The 23415-nt window shown below is 43.8% G+C and overlaps 1 protein-coding gene across 3 annotated transcripts in view; it reads right to left on the minus strand.

Moving 5' to 3' along the window:
- Lcp1 (lymphocyte cytosolic protein 1) overlaps nucleotides 1-23415 on the minus strand; it is a 91968-nt gene that overhangs the window by 22405 nt on the left and 46148 nt on the right. For all 3 annotated transcript variants that reach the window (XM_040730300.1, XM_040730329.1, XM_040730263.1), the window contains 8 exons: nucleotides 11771-11855; nucleotides 10539-10702; nucleotides 10070-10199; nucleotides 8187-8319; nucleotides 6284-6365; nucleotides 4606-4771; nucleotides 3025-3167; nucleotides 332-427 (listed from right to left, as the gene is read on the minus strand). In XM_040730300.1, coding sequence (XP_040586234.1) covers nucleotides 332-427; nucleotides 3025-3167; nucleotides 4606-4771; nucleotides 6284-6365; nucleotides 8187-8319; nucleotides 10070-10199; nucleotides 10539-10702; nucleotides 11771-11834 — 978 coding nt within the window. In that variant the 5' untranslated portion in view covers nucleotides 11835-11855. The remainder of the gene's footprint in view (nucleotides 1-331; nucleotides 428-3024; nucleotides 3168-4605; nucleotides 4772-6283; nucleotides 6366-8186; nucleotides 8320-10069; nucleotides 10200-10538; nucleotides 10703-11770; nucleotides 11856-23415) is intronic.

The following is a 23415-nucleotide window of genomic DNA, read 5'->3' on the forward strand; positions in this document are numbered from 1 at the left end:
ATGGTTATTATGTATGGAGCAATTCAAGATAAAAAATACATGATAAAAAGAGCATTTAATATTTAGAGTTAGGTGGGTGCTGTTGTGCCTTTGAAATTGTGGGCTTACAAGGAAGTGCTCTGTGTGGCACACGGTACTTCATTAGTATCCATTTCTTATCCTGGTGTTTTATGTCCAAATTCAGTTTTCCGTAATGATTACCAAAAATTACTGACAGTGTCCAATGGTTTAACAGGTGCTTAAGCAGGACTGGGGACAAGGTGAGCACTAAAGAACATTTAACACCAAGAGCACAGCGTTCTTTGAAAGAAGCCGGTGAGCACAGCCTTACCCTCAGTCCTGACATGTCAATCACCACAGCGGGAATTCCCTCTTCGTCTCCTTTTGGAGCTACCTGCTCAAGCAGGTGGTAATAAGCTTTCGAGTCCTGAGGAAAAGTTAAGAAATTACAATTTCAAAACAGTGGAGCCAATTGCACACTCAACATACAACCATCTACTAAAAACAAACAACGCATTTCTTATCTCTGTTACTCAGGAGTATAGCAATTAGCTGAGCTAGAAACATTCACTCACTACAATGTCTACACTGTCCAGTTGTATATTATATTTGTTTTCTCTTTAAAGGAGTCTAACAACTAAAACAAACAAACAAACAAAAAAGCAAAAACAAAAATACAGGACCAATATAAACGGCAACACAAAGGTTGTCATCCTCAGTGGGAGAGAAACATCTTATTTACACGAATTAAATTGTATACAGGAAAATATGTATATACCTTTATACTGCTGTAGAAGTCAGTCAGCTAAGGTTTAATTAAAAGAAAAGTGACAGAGAAAAAGGAAGCAGAAGTTTAAAGCAGAGTTGTAAAATACATACAAATGGACAATCAGCAAAAGAAACAATTTCAAAGACAGATGATTGAGACGTTAGCAAGTCATCTTGTGTTGTTTTTGTTGTTCAAGTTACAATTTATTTATGTGTGTATGTGGAGGTCAGAGGACATCTTTTAGTGTGTTCTCTCTTTCCACCACATGGGTCCTGAGGATTGTACTCAGGTCCTCAGGCTTAACATAAAATATTTATCTGTTGAGCCATCTTGATGGCTTCTTTATTGTGTTTTATTTTTTAGACAGGGTTTCATCATGCATCCTGGGCTGGCAGGCCTTGAACTTATGGTTCTCCTCCTGCAACCTCCCAAGTGTTGGGATTACAGGCAATAAGTAGTCTTCTAGTAAAAGGAGAAATATCACCAGGATAAGTGCATTTCCTATTTCTTTAGAAACTAGAAAACACAGATAACCTGGCTTATAATGAATTGGGCTGAGGCTGAATTCTTAAGTTATATTAAATTCTTTAAGACGCTTATTGACAAGTAGAAGTTTTTACTGTCATGATCTTAAAAATACAAATTTATGCTCAGTCAATGGAAGCATACAGAATTTCACTTCATCTGTTAAGATAGTTTAAAAGCCTTTTAATTTAGTTTAAATACTGAAAACTCAGGAGTTGCACTGTTTTTAACTTGGGTACACACCTCAGACACATGTATTGTAGCAGCTCCTCCTACAGACACATGTATTGTAGCAGCTCTCCTACACACACACAGGCAGGCACAAGCGCTGTGTAAATGCCCCATTGACCTTCTCAAAGTCCAGAATGGTTAGTTAAGGGCACGCATAGTCTTTCAGTGAGAGTAAAGCAGGTCCACTTATGACTGAGATGATAATTTTGAACACATAGTTTTCCAACAATGACAGGACAGGACTATTGAACACAAAGGGAAGTGTGGCCTGGCTCCTGTTAGCCCCACTTTGGCTGGTGGTGCTAGAAGAAAGCTGATCACCAGTGAAACTGTGCCTAGAGGAGCCCCTTGGGAATAGGGGAGGGGCTGCCCGGCTACATGCTTTACTCTGATTGGCCCTGCGCCCGATGAAGGCCGAGTTCTGAATACACCATGTCAGTCCACTGGTGTAGCAGCCTGGCGGACACTTGGCAGGTCATGTGACCTTTCCTCTGGCTCTTTCTCTTTGGAGAATGTCTCCTTCTAGTTTAGGAGAGTAGACAGTGAAGTCTTTCCTGACGTTGGTCCCTGTATGTCACCCTGTTCCTCCAGGGACTGTTCTCTAATGCTCCTTAGCGGCTCCACAGGTGCTTTTCACCCTGGTCTATCTGTCACCTGTTACAGCCGTTTCCTCTCACCACAATATAGAATTTTTCATAATATGAAGACCACATGACTGCCTCCCTGGCGATTCTTTTATAGATCTCTTGTTTCTCTGTCTCCTTATTTGTGAAACCCTTAGGGCTGTGGTAAGGATTCAGTGAGTCAATCATAAAAGTACCTAGCGGTGCCTGGCATGTAGCTTACTTACTATTATTAGTAATCAGAAAGATGTGGTCATTAAACATTGTAAAAGGAAACTCTCTGCTGCCGTTTATAAAGTGAGAGACATCAAAGTGTTAACATACACTTTCCTAAGAGTTATTTATTTGCAGGTGTGTGCAGACATGTGCATGCATACGTATCTGCATGAGTGAATGATCTCATGTATCTGTGTGTGTGTGTGCAGGTACGCTTGCCTGTTAATACATAGAGGCCAAAAGAGGGCATTGGCTCTCTTGTAGCTGGAGTTACAAAGGTTTATGGGATGTCAGGCTTGTCATGGAGTGCTGGGAGCGAAACTCTGGTCCTCATGATGAGAACCATCTCTGCAGCCCCTACACCTAGTCTCTTCACCTTAAAGTAGCATTGCCCTTAAACCACCGTGCACTCTTGCTGATCTGCTTCCTGCTGCTGAAACTCAAAGAGAGACTCGTCTGCCTTTGAAGCTGCCTGAGGACTCTGGGCCGATGTGTGTGTGACCCAGAACAAGAGCTGGAGATTGACCCCAGGGGGAGGGGGAGTGGCTCCAAACAGAACCACACTAAGCCTAGGCTGCTAAGGCCCAGCAACTGTCCTTTCTCCACTAACTCCGCAAACCCCCTCCATTACAGTAGGCGTGCTCGGTGCCGGTCCCCTACCTTAATGTCAGTGCTGAAGTTGGTGATTTTGTTGCAACCTGCATTTTCCAGGTGGTAGTTAGCCCACCGCAGCAGCAGTTCCTCGGGAGACAACTTCATCAAGTCCTCCAGGCTCTCTCCTTCTCTCAAAAGAGCGATCAGAGCTGCAGAGGCACAATAAATTAATCAATAACAAATAAATACAATTACCCCAAATAAATACAGAGAGGTTTGGGGACATGTGTTACGCCTGACATGGAGCTCTGTTGGAATAGCAAAGAGCAGCACTGTCCCTTTGGATGTGATATCGAAGAGCCTTTAACATGAAATAAACAACTCACTTATATTTCCTAAAAGGAGTACATTGTTGTGAGATAACTTACTACCCCCATTTTTCAGTTAGTAAAAAACAAGGACCAAGGACTCTCAAGCCTTTGCTTATGAACGCTGGCTACATCACAAAGGTAACCTAGGAGACTTGCTGGAAGTACTCTTGTTGTGCCTCTTGGACCATACTTCATATCACAATGACATTTCTGCTTTGTAGAGATCGATTTTGCAATCATGACAATGTTCTCTTTTCTATTCCCGTCAGTGCTTTATAGTCCAAATGCTTACCTGTATAATTATAGCAACTCAACAATGCAACCAAGTTGCCTCTGTGTTTCCCCCAGATGAATAAACATTTTTCGCTTGGTTGGGTTTAAATATAGTTGATTCGATTTTGTAAATCAATATTCTTTCTCTTGGGTTTTAAGAGTCCTATTTGTTATTTCTTTGTTTTTACTTTTTAAATATAATGCTTAGTATTTGGGTTTCAAAGTGATATCTCAACATTTTCACTGTTTGCTATCATTTGAACGCATAGATTTAAAACATATGCATAGTTGGGGCTGAAGAGATGGCTCAGCAGTTAAGAACTTGGCTGCTCTTCCACAGGATCCAGATTCAATTCCAAGCACCCACATAATGGCTCACAACCATCTATGACTTCAGTCCCAGAGGACCCAACACCCTCTTCTGGTGTCCAGGGACACCAGGCATGCTGGTAGTATGCATACATACAAAATACTGACAAGCATAACATAAATAAATAAATAAATAAATTTAAAATTTAAGTATATGTACTGAAGATTATGATTTAGCTACAGATTTACCTGTTTACATTAGGTCTCTAGACTTATCCATCCACCTTGTATAAATGGAGCTTACAACTTCCTTGAGAGTCAGTAACAAAGAGACCAATCTCTCCCAATCTGGTCCACTTGCTAAACTGTTTGAATTTGATTCCCCTTACAAAATATGCATTAAAACTCATTCTGTTTACTGTGAAGCCCTGTAGACCATCTGAGCGTGAAGCAGTCGCTGGGGTTGGGGTTCCAGACAGGCTGGCAATATATTGCCAGTCCATGGTCTCTAAGAGTCTTTGCACTGTCATTTTAAAAGCCCAGTTTGCATAAGTAGAGTCTGTTACTTTAATTCCTTGGACTCAACATAACTGAGTGGTTTTCTCAGCTGGAGAAAGCCTGATGTCTTTCCCCAGTCACCAACACAGGCATGTTAGAAAGCTACGCATTTACAGAACTCAAGACTTTATCTTACCTTCATTTCTGCTGAGTTCAATGTCAGCAAACAACCCAATCTTGATGACTTGCCACAAAAGTCCCAGGACCAAATAAGGCTTCCCCTCCTTCAGGTCCTCGGCCCCTATATTGACCACATGGCACCCAATGGCTGAGGCGGAGTTCAGAGCCAAGTTCAAGTTTTCCTGAAGGAGAAAAAGTATGCAAGCTTGGTCCCTTCATTTTGCCAATGCTAAATGGTTACTGATTAGCAACAGCAGTAGTATTGTCCTTCTGGAATATTCACAGACCCAGAGGAAAGGTCTTCACTAGTTTAACACTGAGAAAAAGCAGTAAAATAATAATGAAGAAAGGTTTGATCACTGGCATGCTGAGCTTATCTAGTGACCTACCCAATCAAGCCAGTACCCAGTGTAGAAGACCCATTCTGGCAAGAGATTAATGAGTCCTATGTTTGTCTCTTCTGCACTCTGATGAAGCCTACACATTCAGAGCCTCCATTAGCTGGAGGACATCATTGTCCTGTCACTGCCTGTGGCTAAAAAGATAAGTGTTGATGTAAATTAAGGTCATAAAAAAGAACAACAGAATAGTCTTTTGATTTGCAAATTTATTGTCATGGAAAGAAAGTGATATAAATCAAATTCTTGGAAAAGACCAGTGGACTTTTAACAGAACAAGCTATTGAGTATCCATGATAACTAGAAAACTTTCATATGCACACCTGTATACAGGTTCCAGGTTGCTATAGTAACTCATACACAGCTGGAATAGTTGGAGTGTTCCATCTCTTGTATCCTATTTTTGGGCCCATGAAGGAAGGGGTCAGTGTCAGGGAAGTAGAACAGCCTTTTGGTATGTATGACAAACTAAGAATAAACTCCACCACAAAGTCCTTCCCAACCATTCCAAATAGTGAATAGAAAGTGCTGTTTCTATTATAGCCAAGATTATGAGTGAATCTAACATTAAGAGCATTCTCATATGTTCAATTCTTGTTCCCAACTTGGTTAGATTTCCATTTTAAAAGTACACAGGGTTGCTTAAGTCCAAATAGGCAATAACCCATTTTTCATGATTTAAGGTATTAGACATGGTTCCTGAGCTAGAGAATTGCAGTAATGTTAAAATATTGGTACATAAGATAGAAACACACTTATTTGCTGCTGGTGGCTATTTCGGCTAATCAACAAGCAGAGGGATAGATGCAGGTTGTATTTATTCCACTCTTGGCTGTGTCAGCAGCTCTGTGGAGGCCTCCCGAGCATTTCCCGTTTTTCATCCCTTCCCTGCTTAGAGAGGCTTGTCTTTTCAGCTAATTCTGTATACCCGGCATCAATTTACAAATGGCTTGGTAAGGAAAGCTTGAGTCACAACTACAGCCAATATGAAGTTTTTTCTTTAGTGGTCCAAACAGACCCAGTTACTAGCACACCCCCAGGCTCCTTTCTTGACCGCTCCAACAATAAACACGAGCCAGAAATGTGCCCTTCTACCCACCGGCGGTAAGAACCAACAGCCGAGGCCTATGGCGGGGAAGGAAGTCTGAGCGCGTTTCCGGAAGCTGACTCAGCAGCGATGACTCAGCAGCGATGACTCAGCAGCGATGACTCAGCAGTGATGGCTGGCAGTCACACCCAGCCACCACCCGCTCACTCGCACCCACCCTCTTGCATAGATAGCAATGGCAGACAAACCTGAATGGTGAAGGGCGTGAGCTTCTTTTTGTTGATTGTTCTCTCATCAATGGTGTCTGGCACTGACAGGTTGATCATTTTACTGAAAGAGAAACAGTAAAATTAAAGAAAGCAGCCCTTTGGGTGAGTCTGGTGGGATTCTAACTGGCAACACATTATCACCCACAATGTGAATGAGATGTGCCACTGTGGCCTGGATCTGGACGCGATGGGAACCGTCAATGTTCACGAAGCTATCACAATGCAGTGAGTTAAGAAGTGAAAGCCCGCTTCATTCACTCACCTAAGCTGGTTCTCACAGACCCGTGGTTCTCAGCCTTACTGCTGAGACCCTTTAATACAGTCCCTCTTGTTGTGGTGACCCCCGACCTTAAAATTATTTTCATTGCTACTTCATAACTATAATTTTACTACTATTGTGAATCATGATGTAGCTATCCCATATGCAACCCCCAATGAGGTCAGGATCCACAGGTTGAGAACTGCTGCCTTAAACCATCATTGAAAAGCAAATCCCCCATGATTTTCTCAGCCTTGTAAACTGTTCCCACTATTCAAGAGACTGCTGATCTATTTCTCAGTCTATATTATGCCTACATTTCCATTTGCTGTCTGATCAATACATTTAACTAAACATATAATGGCTTGTCCTAACGTTCTGCAGTTATTTGATCAATGTGTGATAAATTTTCCTTACTTAAGTATCCAACACATTGATCAGATATCTAAGCAAGTGTTTATGAAAAACTGCTATTTTCCAAGCTATTGTTTGTTTACTATTCACCAGGGTGTAAAAAAAAGCTATGATCTTAGTGACCTCTGTTTTATTTAAAGAAAGGAAATGAAAATCCAGTCCCCAAAAGGAAGCTAGACTTGATGGTGCAGGCTGCTAATCTCAGCTACTCAGGAGGCTGAAGCAGGAATACCACAAGTTCAAGGCATGTTTGGGCTAGGGAATGGGTTCAAGGCCAGCCTAGTCACCTTACTGAGACACTGTCTTGATGTAGACCAAAAAAGAGCAAAAGGAAGCCTGGAAATGTGGCACGGTGGGTCCTTGCCCAACACACGAGAAGCCCTGGGTTTGGCCCCCTAGGGAAGTACATCCAGAAAGAACAATACCAGACAAATGTAAACACTTTTGCTTATTTATGTGTCCATGTGTGAGCATGTGTGTGAGCATGCCTATGTCACTGTGCATTTGTGGAAGTCAGAGGACAACTTACAGGAGTCAGTTCTCTCCTCCTGGAGGTTGAATTCAGGTCGTCAGCCTTAGGGGAAGGTGCCTTGACCCACTAACCAATTCCACAGTCCCCCAAAAAGCAAATAAAAAATTGGGGAAATGTGAGTGACTATTTCCTCTTAGTAACTAATCGGTTTTTAATAAACTATCTTTTATAGTTACCTTTAAACATATATTTTCACAGCTTTGCTGTGTGTGCACGTGCTTGCGTGTCTCTATGTGCACATTCATGTACATTTATAATAAACTTTCCCTGCTCTGTCTCCATCTCCAGTCTATCCGGGGCAGGCCATGCTCAGATGAAGCAGAATGGCCCATACCCCGCCCCCCCCCATCAAATAACTGCTCAGGCCTGGCATCACTGTGTCTTGGTTTATGTACAAGCTCAGCTGTATACTTCGTGTCTTTTCTCTCCATGGAAACAACAGCAGTTTTATGGATTGTATGACAATTAGCTTCTGAAGTTAGTTAGCTCCCCTGTATCCTGTCAAGTAGAGTCCATAAAAGTACCACACACACACACACACACACACACACACACACACACACACACGCAAGCATCAAAAGGAATGGCCTACAGTAAACACACTCAGCTGCTGATGCTGCAAAATAAAAAAAGGGGGAGAGGGATCCTTTGGAAATCAAGAAGGAGCCTTCGTTTACCAAAGAACGATGCCATCCCCCACAGCGTTGAAGAGGTCATCGGTATTCGGGTTCATGGGGACGACATGCCGACAGTCGGGGTCACTCTCCAGGGCTTTGTTTATCCAGTTGACGAAGGCATACTTTTCTTCCTCTACAAATAAAGAACTGAAGTGACTTACATGCAGTATGAAAACCAGATAAAGACATTATCCACATGGACCTCACATTTTCACACCCAAGAGTGAAACTGCCAGGCTACCCAGCCCATCTTCTCATCATCGTGAATTTACTGGTTTAAAAAAAAAAACAGAGGTCCCTTAAGAAGCAGGCACTAATAAAGATACAATTAAAGATTTCAAGCAAAAATTTTAAAAATGCATGTCATATTTGGATAATTATAAGTAATAAAATATTTTGCGTGGGGGTAATTTAAATATAAATGTGATTTGATATTTACAGGATAAAGCTCAAGATCTTGCCTGTTTGTCCCCTTGTTTTAAATGTTGTATGTCACGGATGATCATTGTGCTATCATTGGGCTTTTTTCTACAGTTATAACAAAGCAGCTAGGAAATGAAGTCATCTGTGATAGAATTCTTCTTTCCTACAAGCAGAGCTACAATGAGTTGATCTTAAAAGTCTTAGGAAAGCCTGAGGCTCTGCCTTCTCCCCTAATCCCATGCTTTACAAATTCTATATCACTGAAAAGAAACATCTCTCAAAGGAATTCTGGATTGTTGAAACATTCAGAACCCTGCAAGCTTCAGAAACAACTGGCCTGGTAGAACATGCCCACTGGTATATAGTGGCACAAATATTACGGGAGTAACCAACCACCTCTGAAGAATTAGATCTGAGACACGTACACATCACACCCCACCCTCAGGGCTCTGGACCTTCTCGGAAGAGGGGTTGGAAAGACTGCAGGAGCCAGAGGTGGTTGCTAACATTAAGGAAACACTGTTTACCAGACACATCTGGGCAGCTGCATAGACGAACACACAGGGACTGTGATAGCGTGCACAAAACCTGAGCAAGCTTCAGCTAGACAAAATCCCAGCATGGACGGGGGAACGTGGGCATGAAATTCTACCACTGTCTGAGGAAAGGGACTATAACGAGGTGACAACCACACCAAGGCAGGGCCCACTCCCAAACTGACTGGGCAACACAAATTGGACTCAATGGAGAAAGAGGGTAGCTATGGGAGAAGTCGGGGGAGGGGTGTATATGTTCAAAATACATCACATAAAATTCCCAAAGACTAAAAGTATAGTATTAATTAAAAAAAGCTTAAAAAAGCTAAACTTTGTCTCGTCAACCATGAGTAATGCTTATCTATCAATGCATCTTTAACACTGAATCATCTTTTAGAAAAGTAAAGTTTGGGAAACGTTGAGTAACTGCAGCCTTTGGCATCTTAGATGCTTCCATTAAGGCTGCTTCGTGTCAGCCTTTGGAATAAACATAAAACTTCTCTTCCCAATCAATACTTTTTGACCACTCAGCAGGCGTTAAGAATAATCATTATACTAGGGCTGGAGTTCAGCTGTTAAAGGCTAGGCTCACAACCAAAAGTATAAGAATAATCATTATACTGAAGACAGTGACTCAAAGGGCTAATTTTGTCCATGAGATGTTTAAATGAGATCACTCAGTACAGGAAGGTCAGTGAAGCTCGGGGCTCCTGCATCCTGTGCCTGGCACTGGCCCGCTCCCACATGGGAAGATGGGTTTCCATCCACACAGGCGTGCTTGCTTCTTCAATTTTACTACTCTGGTTTGGGTACCAAATTTTGACTCTGTAACTCTAGAAAACACTGGTCCTCTCACCTCATTTTATCCTCCTTACCCCTTGCCACTCTCAGACACTCCGGCCCTCAGCCATCAGCACAGCCTACCTGAGTAGGAATGCTGGGTGCCAACGCTGGACTGCTCGGAGGTTCCGCCGATGGCACAGATCCCTTCCTTTTTGTTGATGGCTTTCCGGAAGGTTTTGGCAACCTCAGTGCTCTTCAGGCCATGGAAGACCTGTAAAAACACAATATTTTGGTTCATTTAGTTTCAAAACTTTTTGTTGACAGGGTCTTGTATGCAGTTTAGGCGGCTGGTACTCACTATGTAGCCCAGGCTAGCCTTGAACTCAAAGCAAATCCTCCTGCCTTAGGTTCCCAAATTCAGGGATTACAGTGGTGGGCTACTACACCCAGCTAGATTAAGGCATTTTTAGAAGCCCAAGGTATAGTCAAGAAAACCACAAAGGTAAGACTGTAACGATGAAGCAGGAAGGGAAGGATTTTCTCTCTGGATAAGTGTTGACACTTAGCTCAAGTTTCAAATGCATCCCCTTGAATTCAGTATCATGCCCACCTTGATAAACTCATCAAAGCTGATCTTTCCATCCTTGTCCAGATCACCTGTGGCCATCAGGTTTTCTGTGATTTCTCTTACTCGGTATCCAGGCAGGGGCAGGCAGGCAGCCTTGAACAAGTCGTTCAACTCATTGCAGCTGATGTATCCGTTGCCATCGGTGTCTGTAACACAAAGGACACAGTGAAGCTTTGGGGTAACTCAGGCACAGGCTTTACAAAGGGAGAGAATACTAAATGACAGGTGGGGGAGAGACCAGTCCTGGGTTTCAGCCTGACCCAGATAGAGGCAAAAATCTGCCAAGTGGCCAGTTGCTGTTGGATCCAGACAATCGCATCACTTCCAACATCCTCAGTAAAAGATTCATAATTCCAAAGCAGAGGTTTCAGTGACATGTCATTTAGGAACTGGTGCATGCATGCACATGTAAAAGGGCTTGTATGCAAGTTCATGTGTGTGAGAGAGCACAACATACATGTGGCTGTTGTTCCTCAGGAGCCTTCTCTTCAGAACAGGGTTTTCACACTGCAGCTAGAGCTCACCGATTGGCTAGAGGAGCTGGCCAGGGAGTCCCAGAGATTCACCTGTCTCTGCCTTCCCAGGGCTAGGATTACAAGACCTGTCACCCGCCCAGCATTTTATGTGGGAGCTGGGGATCGAACTCAGGTCGTCACACTTGGGTGGCAACACTTTACCAATTGAGTCATCTCTCTAGCCCCTTCTGCAATCCTTAGGAATTCTTAGAGAAACGAAAACGTAAGCCACTGACGTACGATAAAGAGTAAAACAATATTAAGATAAAGGAACCCAGGTGAAAGCAGGCAAGATGTAAACAATGAGGCAGAGGGAAGGAACATCTGCAGGAAAAGCAAGAGGCCTGGTCCCCGTTTTAACTAGGAAGGAAGTGGTTTTTTCTCAAGCACATCTTTCAGAAATCAACTCTCCTGAGTCATCAACCTTCCTAACCCTGGGGCCCTTTAATACATACAGTTCCTCATGCAGTGGTGACCCCCACCATAAAATTATTCTCGTTGCAGCTTCAAAAGTGTAATTTTGCTATTATTATGTTATTAATCATAAGTATCTGTATGTTCCGATGGCCTTAGGTGACTGATGTAAAAGGGTCTCTCTATGTCCAAAGGGTTGTGACCCACAGGCTGAGAACCTGTACTTTAACTTGTTCATGAAGCAACTTGGTAGAGAATGGTGTAAGGGATCCCAGGTCCACTCACCAACTTTGGCAAAAGCCTCTCTGAGCTCCATCATTTCCTCATCAGACACTGATCCTCTGGCCATTTTCACTGCTCAGGTGACGACCTAGGAGGAAGAGAACATAGGAGTGAGCTCTGTCTGTCTCAACTCTTACAACATCTTCGTGACAAATCCTGTTTATTAGAGGAGGACACGTCCTTCCTCGTCCTCCGTGACTTGTAGCCATCGTTCAAAACGTCCCAGCCTCCCATGTGGGGTCGTCAAAGACAGTGGTCTACAGTTTCTCCCTTCCCTGCGTGGAGACACAGCTTCTCACATGAGTGGAATTGATGCCAAGGACTGCGAATTCCCACCTCTTCTACTTTGAAACGTTCGTTCTTGGGCTACTCACCCTTCGTTAAATCCCCATGTTCTCTCACTAAGAAGCCAGTGAAGGAGAACTACACAGCAGCTCTCCACCCATGAACTCTGAGCTACGGGTTCACCCGGCAGCTGCCTGAGAAGGTCACTGCGGACCTTCTGGCCCATTTGAACGCTGATCCGACATTACAAGGGACGGAGAAAGGGATGACGGGGTTACTATATTTTGGAGTAATTTACCACATTGAGATATAGAATTAAAACATTTAAAGTTTACATATGTATCTTTTCAAATGCCATTATGATCTTAATGCTTGGCCAAGCTCCATAAATTCAAAGAGTTCTATGCACAGGTCTGACCATACATAGTCAAGGATGAAGGAAGGAGGTGACCTTCTAAGAATTCATATGTGAAAATCTGAGGCACTTTTCATGTGTTTTCTCAGAAAAACTTGCTGAGCAACCTGCCAGCCCTGTGCATCACTGCTGCCCTCTAGTGGGCAGAAAGTGAATGAAACAGAAAATGATATCTTTCTGGGCCCCTTGCTAATCCTCACATGTCAACATCCTTCATTGGGAGTCCATGGAAGTCAGCTGCATTTTCTGTTGGGGAAGTTGTAAATAGTGTGGAAGATGGCAGATGGGATGTTTCTAAATATAATTTCATCTTGACCACTGTAAAAAAAAAGTCTCTTTTAAAATGCCTTAAATTTGTGGGAAGGATATTTTAAACTGACTCCTTTTTAAAAATATTTTTTATTTTTACATCATTCTGCGGTGCCATATTCTTCTCAGTGATAACTGACATCCACACAAAAACGGAAACGTTTTAACAGTAAAACCTACAGGTCAAACTACACTACACTCAGCTTTGAAAACTCTGTGCCCATCCATTATCTATGAGTGAGACTTTCCCGCCATGGGCAGTGACAGTAGCTTCAAACTTTTCGTACCCTAGGTAACCTTTTGTTAACAAAATTCTTACATGTAAAATAAAATAAGGAAATAACCAACACCACGAGAGTAAACCAGTAAAAGTAACAACCCCAGGTGTTGTCTGAGATTGGACGGTCCCCTACCTGCCATGTTCTGATCCCCTTGTCACCATATGCATCTATGGGAGCACACTAGTGATCTGACCGCCACCTTCCCTCCATCTCCACGCCTCCTCTTACAATCACTGTTCCCAAAACTCATTTGAACCAAGTTGCAACGGGATCTCCAAGTCAGAGGAGGGTAAACACAGCAAGAGGACACAGTGAGGAACTTCGCAGTTGATGGATGCCTAAAACCTGTCTCGTTTGCCGGAAGTGGTTGAAAACTAAATTCTAGTTTTCTAAATGCTAACACTAAAAGAACGCTGGCTTGTCGCAAAATCCTTACGGGCATTAAGAAGAGGGAATTTGTGGCATGCAGTAAACACCACATTTTATTGTCCCTTGATGACACTCAGTGTAGGCTGATGGCTACATTAGCAGAAGGATTTCCATTTTATGGAGGACACAAGGAATCTCAGCAACATTCCAACTGCCAATTCACTGCCCTCCTCCAGCTGTCCACCTGGGCGCCACACCTTCACTCCCGGTAGACACGCCTCCTCTCCACTGGCTCATCGCTCAGCAATCACTTGGTAAGCATCTCAACTACCTTACTGGAGCAAGATTTGAACTTCACCATTATGGGCCTGTCTGGGAATTGCAGAAGAGGAAGCTCACACTTCTTTGTGTTATGCAACCAAGGCTTCTGTTACAGGAAGGTTGTTGTAACTTCATAAATCATTGGGACTGGGCTGGCTCCCCCTCCTCTATACCAGCACTGCACACCACGTACGCACACGCACACACACGTTCATAGCAGGGTTCCTCCATCACACTGTGGCAATTCCTGGATGTCACGGCCAGTCTGGCTCTACAGCTAGCAGGCCACACTCGTTAGACATCTTATACTTGGTTCATGGGTGTCCTTGGGATGAGACAGGTTCTTACAGTCAACGCATATTTTACAAATGCCCACTATGAGCCAGACCCTGTTTTTATTTCAAGTGATTGGTTAGTTACCTGGAAGCATGGCACAAATACTAAGCGTGTGGTGAGTAAACAGGTCGTGGAATCCAAACCTAGCCCTACCTACGTTTGCACAGAAGAGTGTCAGTTTATCAAATACAGTAAGAGACTGTGAGAAGTTTAAGTGAAAATAGGAGTGAGATTGCACTGTGTCAAAGCAGAACCAAGGGAAATGGAGAGATGGCTCAGCAGTTAAGAGCATTGCTACTCTTACAGAGGACCTGGATTCAGTTCCCACAACAGGTAGCTCACCAACACCTATAACTCCAACTCCAGGACACCCTCTAGCCTCACCTGCACAAATAAAATACACACTAGCTAATGCAGGAAGACAAATATGCATAAATAAAAATATAAACATTTTGTTTGTTTCGTTTCGAGACAGGGTTTCTCTGTGTAACAGCCCTAGCTGTTCTGGAACTATCTTTGTAGAGCAGGCTGGACTCGAACTCACACAGAGGTCCGCCTGTCTCTGCCTCCGGAGTGCTGGGATTAAAGGCTTGTGCCACCACTGTCTGGCAATATAAGTAAATTGAAGCAACCAGAAGAATCACAGCATTGGGTTAAAAAACAAAAATCTAAAAAACCTCCAAAGATCATGGTATAGAAGAGTAAAAATATTTTAGCATAAATACCACATGTCTCCCCAGATTGCATGACTCATCCAAACTAGGACCTTAAAAGGACATATTGGTTATCTTAAAACACAGTATGTTGGTCAGGAGCAAACATCTACTATAAAATCTAGTAATGTTCTCTTGGGAGGCTTACAAGCGGGAGGATAAACTCGAAGGTGCAAACAGTGAGAACAACTTCATGTTTAAAAACCCTCAAGTCTTCAGTGGCTTCACAAAAGAAAAGTGAAGATATGCGGTGTACAAAGTGGATTGAGAGGGGAGGGTAATGTGGCCAGCTGAAGCTGCTGTGACCACTGGGGGCCGTTGTAGGGCCCAGCCTTGAACAGACTGTCTTGTCTCTTTCACCTTCTCACCGAGCAGTAGGACCTAGAAACACAACCCCACTTTTAGAGACAGGGGAGCATCAGGAGCTGATTGCAGTGTTCTGACGTATACACAAGGAAACATATAACCACGTGAAACGCTTTCTCCATGCACATACCCAAAGGCCATGCCTGGCTGGTGTTCCCAATGCAGAGAAGAGGCAGGGTGAAGCTACCACTAGAAGGGTCGGTAAAGTCCTTAACTGAGAGGAGACCCTTCAACTAATTGAACTGAGTGGAGTGTGCAAAAGAGCTCTTCCACACAGTGGGGCAGGACGGGATTAATGTGAGACACTGCAGACAGGTCGCACCTAAGGCGGCCATCGCAGCAGCGGCATCTAACTTCAGATGTGTCATACAGCTTGTGTGCTTGCCTGAGGGGGCTGTGACCATTTTTGCTCACACATGCTTATTCACAGTGCCTTCCCATCTATTAGGCAGGTTCCTAGGGAAGTTGTCACTTTTCAATACTAGTACCACATAGGTAGCAGGAATGGGTCATGCTATGGCATCTGGAGCCCCAAAGGAGGACTGGAGAAATAATGCATGTGTCATCCAGGCCATGGATGAATACTTTCAACTCAGCTTTACAGACCCTGCAGAGCATGGTCCAAATTTTTAATTTCTTTTTGGTGCTAGGGCCTATATATGTCAGTCATGCTCCCTACCACTAAGCTACATCCCCAGGCCCCACCCAGCCCCTCCCTTTAGGTAAAACATTTAATTGCATGTTATTTAGTATGGAGAGGTGATCGTGTGGAGGTGTGGGGTGCCACATCGGACACGTAGGAGTCAGAAGACAACTTGAAGGAGTCATTGCTCTCTTTTTGCCACGTGGGACCCAGGGATCAAACTCAAGTAGTTAGACTAAGCCTAAAGCCCGTTTACCCACTGAAGCATCTCAGCAGTCCACGTGTCCCTGTATAAGAACTGTATCATCTAATCGGGCCCTGCCAGGAACCATTTTGATCAGCAGTCATCTCAGGAACTTCATTTATGAATCACTACCCAAATCAGATCTAAGAGGATGAGTCTCCAGTCATTTACCTGGGTCTCATCTGGCTGCTCGGTTTCCTGTGAGCATTTCTGCTCTTCAGATCAATCGCTGCAGAATCCCAAGACATTTGGCTAAAGGGATCACTAGCTTTCCTTTGGTTCTTTAAATGTTTAAGACTGTCCTTTAGCTCAAGTAGCTCCCAAGCTGCAAAAGCTGGAGTCTGTTCTTTCTTTAAAGATGGCATGGTTTATGTCTCTGTTACAGATACAAGGTGTTCCCCAGGTGGGTCATGTCCAGTGATTCTGAGAATGAGTTATTACCCAAGGACTTGACTCAAGTTTCCTGAAGCCTGAATGTGGAAGCCATTTGTGGAATTTACCACGGAACAGAGTGCTGAGGGTTTCACAGAAGAAAACAGTTCTCTAAGTGAGTGTGCATTTGGGAGCAGAAACTTCTCAGTTTCAGAACTGATCATGAATACAGCAGGAAGAGGGGCAAGGGCCTGTCCTGATGAGATACTCATGGCAACTCTGGGTTCATCCGAATTGAGGTTAGGGACAGTGGCAGCCAGTTATCAACCTGCTAGAGTCCGAGGGCATCTGTCGCCCAGTATCACATCACCAAGGAATTCTTCCGACTGTGTCCCACTTCTCCTGCAACTTGACTCTGTGGTTACGGGAAAACTGGAGAGCTCTGACACTTAGTCCCAGGTGTCTCAGAAACCTCAGGACATCCCCAGGGAAACTACAAAACATCCAGACACCTCCATGAACCGTGAAAAACCAGAAATATGCTGTATAACCAACAGGGATGGTACTGGACTCAGCGCCTGCTTAAGATGACTAAGAAATGAAGAAAACGTCACAAGGTTCTGTAGCGAAAGAAAACACTCTATAGTTTAAAACAGAAAAGTTTGCTTTTTTCTTGGTGCTGTCCTTTCTGTTTCACAGGGCCACTTCTAGAAGAACTAATGGAGACACAGCAACTCACTCTACATCCTCGGATACCGATTCTGCACGCCTATCTTTCATGCAAAGGATGACTCTGAAATCACAGTTCTAAAAGACTTTGTTTTTTAAACAACACAGCTCCAGGGGTTGGAGAAATGTCTCAGGGATTAAAGAGCACTGTCTGTTCTCACAAAGAACCTGGGTTTGATTTACAGCACCCACAACTGACCCCAGTTCCAGGGGCTGTAGCTCCTGTCTCTGACCTCCACCGGCACCATGCACACAATGTGTGCCCAGACATACATGCAGGCAAAACGCCCAAACATCTTTAAAAAATGAATTCAATTACAAATGGCCCCAAATATAAATGGGCTCTTAGAGGGACTCTTACGAATCCTTCTATCAAGGTAAAACTCAACTTTGATGTTTCTTTTCCTTTCTTTCTGCAAATGTACCAGTTTCCCCACAGGCTGCTCTTGGGCACAGAATCCTTTCTCTGCAGCCTGTGACTTCAAGGCCTCAGGGAAGAAGACAAAGGAGGCCTGTGACAGCAAGTCTGGGCTGTGTAAACACTATTGGGAAGCCAGCAGATCAAGGCACTCTAACCTGTTCCCCACGGCGGCGCCCTGAAAGCCTCCATAGGCTGATCATTCAATTGAGGGACTTCTGAAGCCCTACAGACAGGACCAGGCACACAGATTCCAGCCCTATCTCCAACTTAAGAGACCACATTGCCTCACGCTTGTGGTCCAGCACATCCCCCATACCTATGATCGCTACCAAGGTACCCACGCAAACTTGGGAAGCGAGGGTAAAACACCAGGCTGGATTTGAGGATACCTTAGCGTCTCTGCAGCCCTCTCCTTCCCTAGGCATTGTAGCCCAGGGAAGGCACTAGCCTCTTGGAAATCCCTGCTACTACTTTTCATCCTGCAGTCTAACATGGGGACTTTTAAGGACCAAGTTTCTCCCCACACTGAAAGCTTAGGCCATGCCAAATATACTGTTATTACCTGAGTATCAAACACCATTCACCCCATCTAGAAGTTTCTATACAAAGTTCTGGTCTGGTTACTGGGAGAAGCAGAAAGAAGTGCAAGAATGGAGGACCCAAAGACTAGGGCTTCATGGAGCCCACAGTTAAATGTCAAGTTTTGAATATAACACATAGATGATGGTAAATGTAATGCAACATGGTTAACACAATGAGATTTTTGTGGAGCTCATGAACAAATGGGTGAAAAGGTTAAACATATACCACTGAAAATGAGGGAAAAAAACTAGATAGGAGAAATAAACCTAGAGGCCTAGCTAAAATTAAAATAGCATGCCAGGCATTGTGACACAGACCTATAAGCCTAGCACTTAGGATACTGAGACAAGAAGATCTCCTTGAGTTTGAGGCCAGCCTTTGTTACATGGTGAGTTCCAGGCCAGCCGGGACTACCCTCTCTCAATTTACAGAAATACATATAAATAAATAAAAATATTAAACACCCAAATCAGCCCATACAATTCACGGAATGAGTAAGTTCACCAAAGGAGACTCAACTGAAGTAAGGCCAGGGAGTGAGGGAAAGTTCTATGTAGGCTCACGTGAGGAGACCCTGCCTTCCTCCTGGCTGTGTAGCATCAGCCTCCAGCTGGTTCTCTGGGCCTCTGTTTCTTCATCCATGAATTGAGAAAGGAAGTCCCTTCCATGTTAAAAGCATCATGATCCCACTCAGTGGCTGACCAGTGAATATGTAGATTAGAGGCAAGCTTGCAGACAATAGCATGGTTGGTATAGGTGCCCTCCGGAGCAGGCTGTGCCCCAAAGGTGCCTCTTAAGACTTGAGGGAGGGAGGGAGGGGGCCTGGCTCCCAGGGACAGTCACTGTCCCTGCTCTTACCTCATCAGCACACAGAGCCGTCCCAGATGCATCTCCTCCCGGACCCCAGGCAGATGCCCCTGCTCAGCTGCCCAGCAGAGCAGTTCAGAGCAGGAGAGCAGTCAAAGTGGCCTGTGGGACCTATTTTCTGGGATGGCATCACACACTGCTAAAGACAAGCTGATCCAGTTCACTTCTAGCTTCTAGGCAAGACAGTGCACAGACTGTCCCAGAAAGAGAGCCATCTAGTATTCTCTTTAAAAAGACCCAAATAAGGAAACTCTATAACCCTGCTGGTGTCTTCTGTCCCCACCTTGTAACCTAAATCTTTTCTGATACCTTTACAGCTGCTCCTTTCTTAGGCGAATCTCAGAGGGAAAGGAAGGAGCTGCTGAATTCAAATTATTCCTTTTAGATGTTGGCTTAGAACTTTCCAGCCTTTAAATCAATTGTCTTTGGGATTTTCTGATTTTGTACCAACTTCCTTAACCAGTGAACTCGAGAATACCAAAATTATAGGATAGCCATTACAAAGAGCAGGGAGATTCCTGAAGGGGTTAAAAACAGAACTGTCTTGTGGCCCAGCTACCCCACTACTGGGTATTTACCAAAGGACAAGAAACCATTAGGTTAAGAAATATGCACCCCAGTGTTACACAACACTGTTCTTGATAGCCAGGAAATGCCAGGCATGGTGGCATACACTGTAACTCCAGTACCTTGGAGGCTGAGGCAGGAGGATGGTAAGCTGAAGGCCAGCCTGGGCTACATAGTAAGGTGCTGCCTCAAAGGGGAAAAAAGGCCAAGAAATGGAAGCAATCTAAATGTCTATTAACTGATGACTGGATAAAGACAAAGTTGTACAAATGTGGTAAGTATATAAACACAACGAAATTCATACTCCTTAAAAAGATAGGAAGAAGAAAATCTGAGAGTGCAAGACTTTAGATGAACCTGAAGGCAGCCAGAGAAAAACAGATACCACCTCACTAATATGTAGAACATTTTAAAAATGATGATCTTATGGCAGTCGTGAGTAAAACAGAGGCTGGAGTGGCTGGTTGGTGGGTATCAACAAGTACACTGTTGCAGCTGCATGGACGAATAAGTTCAGGAGAGTTGTTGTGCAGCATGGTGACATACATAGTTGATGACAGCATGACATGTTCTTGAAAATGCTAAGGAAGTGGACAGAAAGGGTTGACTACAGTAAAAAGTAACTATGAGGTAGCACACTCATGCAACAATTTCTATATAATATATATATGTATATATTTCAAAGCCACTATTGCACATGAGAAATAATACTGTTTCATATGTCAACTAAAAATCAATTTGGAGCAAAGCATTTAAAAAACAAAAAGCATTAAAAAAACAAAATATATAATATAACATATATTAAACAGTATATATAAACAAAATATGAAAGAAACCCATCTATTTTAAGTCATAGAAATTAAGTGATGGACATAAAGGGGAGACCTCATACTATCTCTGCAATGTTTCTAAGCTCTAAAAGTAGCCAAGACAGTTTATGTAAAAAAAAAAATCAAAGAATCATAGTGTTCACTTGAATGTAATTTGAATATCATCAACTGGGCTATGAAAACCATTCTCTGGCAATCCTAAATGAGTCCCACTTAGCAAACTCATAAATCAGTTATCCTTTCAACTGACATATGCCAAATATCTGCTGCACCCAGGGCCTGGGTTAGACACTGAGAATACAAAAGTAGGCTGTAGCTTGTTTAGTAAGGAAGACAGATACCACTCAATATAGAATTCAGGAGGATTCCTTGGATTCACAGATTCACAGGAAGTGTGTGTGTGTGTGTGTGTGTGTGTGTGTGTGTGTGTGTGTGTGTGTGTGTCCGGAAAGAAAGAAATAAGCCCTAGAGGAAAACACCTAGTGCTACAATTCAAATGTATACTCCAAAGTCGTGTGTTCGAAACCCAACTGTAATGTAGTGCTGTTAAACGGAAGCTAACGACAGTGTTTAGCACAGAGACCTCTTTGGTCATTTATTGCCAATATGGCAGGAGTTTTGTTCTGGTAGAAGCAAGTTGATCCACCCTTCCGTGCCTGAGCCTTCTCCCCTGCCTGCTACCATGGACAATGTAAAGGAATTAAAGGTAGCCCTTCAACCTTCAACTTCCCAGCCTCTAAAACAGAAAGAAACAAATCTCTCTGCATTTACACACTGCTCAGCCTCAGGCATTTGGTCACAGTGGCACAAAATGAACTAAGATGTGTGGACTCAACAGATGAGCCGGAGAGTTCTTGAGGGTCAGCCTTTTTCCTCCCTTATGTGGGCTCTTTGACCCAGAGTCTCTAGAGAGCAAACAGTAGCGAAGGACAGTGGAAAGACCTGGACGATCACACAGCAGCTCACATTTCCTGGATGCTTCATCTGCACCACGATGCTGAGGTCTGGCACTGAGCATTGCGGGGGGTGAGGTTAAACGACCAGCCTAGGGTCATGTCGCTGTGATCTAGGGAAGGCTCCTCACTTTCCAAGTGCCCAGGCTACTGGATTCCTGTATCTGTTCTCTGCCCTTCCTCAGGGTGACCCAAAAGGAAACTCCAAAAAGTCAAAGCCCTCTTGTCATGTTGATTATACTCATACAAACTCAGGGCTAGAACTCTCTGGAGAAAATTCTAAATGTCTCTTCTCTCAAGTTCCTCAGCATCTTAAAGGAAGTGTTAAGACAGTGAGCAAGGCCACCACCGGGGTTGGTCCTTCCTGCCTGCGTCCCCGTGCTCCTGTGGAAGAGGGTCCTGTATTTGGGAGACCTGCATGCTTTGGTCTATTGTGTCACCACTGTATTATGTAACAGATGTCTTGTCTTGGGTACTAAAAATAAAATCTGCCTTCAGGGACACACAGTCAAGTGAAGGAAAGTCATCATGTACGTGAAAGGCTATCCTGAGTAGTTTAGACATGATGTCATCAAGGGTTTGAGAGAACACAGAGAAGGAAGGCCCGGATTCTGCCTGGGAATGGAGGAAGAGGGGAAAGGGTAGAGGAAGGAGAAGGGAGGAGGAAGGGTAGTGAGAGGGAAATGAGAGGGAGGAGACAGGAGGGGCAGGGGGTGGAAGAGAGATGGGGTAAGGCAAGAAAGGGAAGGCTTTCCAGAGAGGGCAGTATCGAACTAAGTCTTAGGGACTCATTATGGAGTTTTTCATGGGAATGAGATGGAAATGGTTCCTTAGAATGAAAGGCAAGTGAAAGCACACAGACTGTTGCTGCTGGCTCGTTAGCTGGTCAGGGATGCAGGATGCTGAACCCCGCACAAAGAAGGCATGGGAGTGTGGTTCTCTTCTTTCTAAAAGGGAAATGTCAGTGACCCAGGCTACAATGCAATGCTACATCCACTCGAGGCAGGTAATAACATGCAAACAAGATGCTTGCACCTAGAACTGTTTCCTTGGTTTATGCGTGTTTGCTTCCTCCTCAGAGCATGGTCTCTGAGAAAATACTGCAGTGAGAAGAGGGAACCAGAGATGCCAGAACTGGGAAAACGGGCCCTCGAGAGTAGAGAAGTGAATCAGTGGCTAGTCTGAAAGAGAGAAGTAGAATGTCCCAAATTTAGTTTGTTCCAACCAAGTTGTGGGGAAACACATCAACGAGAACTTAAGAACCTAAAGATTTGGAGGGAAAAAAACCTCAAGTCTTGAGATACACAGTAAATGAAACCAGGGAGGAGGGGAGGAAAGGCTAGCCATTAAAAGAAAAGGCAAAGATCAGAACTTTTACAGACTTATCTCAGGGAGTTAATTTCTAGTCTATATGTAAGATGTATTATAATCAGCACCCAGAAGTCACCTTTGGTTGTGTATGCCGTGTGAGTGTAAATCTAGGTTTTACACCATGGTTTATCTCTGAGAGAGCTTTACATGGCTTTGTTTTGGCTCCTATGCCAGTTTCCTGATCACAATCTTAGGAGTTCCAGGGATGGTGCTGACCCAGCAGGTGGCACCAGAAACCATCAGCATTGATATTAAATAACCTTATTTTAAGGGTCTCTAAGCCCTGACTTGCCTGAGATACTAACAGTGGAAAGTACCCTGTAACAGTTGAGGAAGTGTGGCCAGACTTGGAAAATACACAGTAATGTTAAGAAAAGCCCAACCACATCCACCATGACCCATGAGAAGTGAGAACACTTTGGGGCCCCTGGTGTTCCCCCCCTGGGGCACACCAAGTGTTAGAACAAGTTCTGTTGGCCTGCTTTGTAGTTTCCCCTGCTTGGTCACTCCCTAATTCTGCAGGCACTTTCTATATTCCAGTTTGAGCTGAAAACCAGTGACCACATCTGTAGATTAGCAATGGCAACACAAACTTTTATATATTCTTAATAATGTGACCTGATTCTCAATCAGCTCAATAGAGCTGTTCCTTTAGAATCTCTGATAACAAGGTC

Source organism: Mesocricetus auratus, unplaced genomic scaffold (genome assembly GCF_017639785.1).
Source record: "Mesocricetus auratus isolate SY011 unplaced genomic scaffold, BCM_Maur_2.0 Super-Scaffold_2245, whole genome shotgun sequence".
NCBI lineage: Eukaryota > Metazoa > Chordata > Mammalia > Rodentia > Cricetidae > Mesocricetus > Mesocricetus auratus.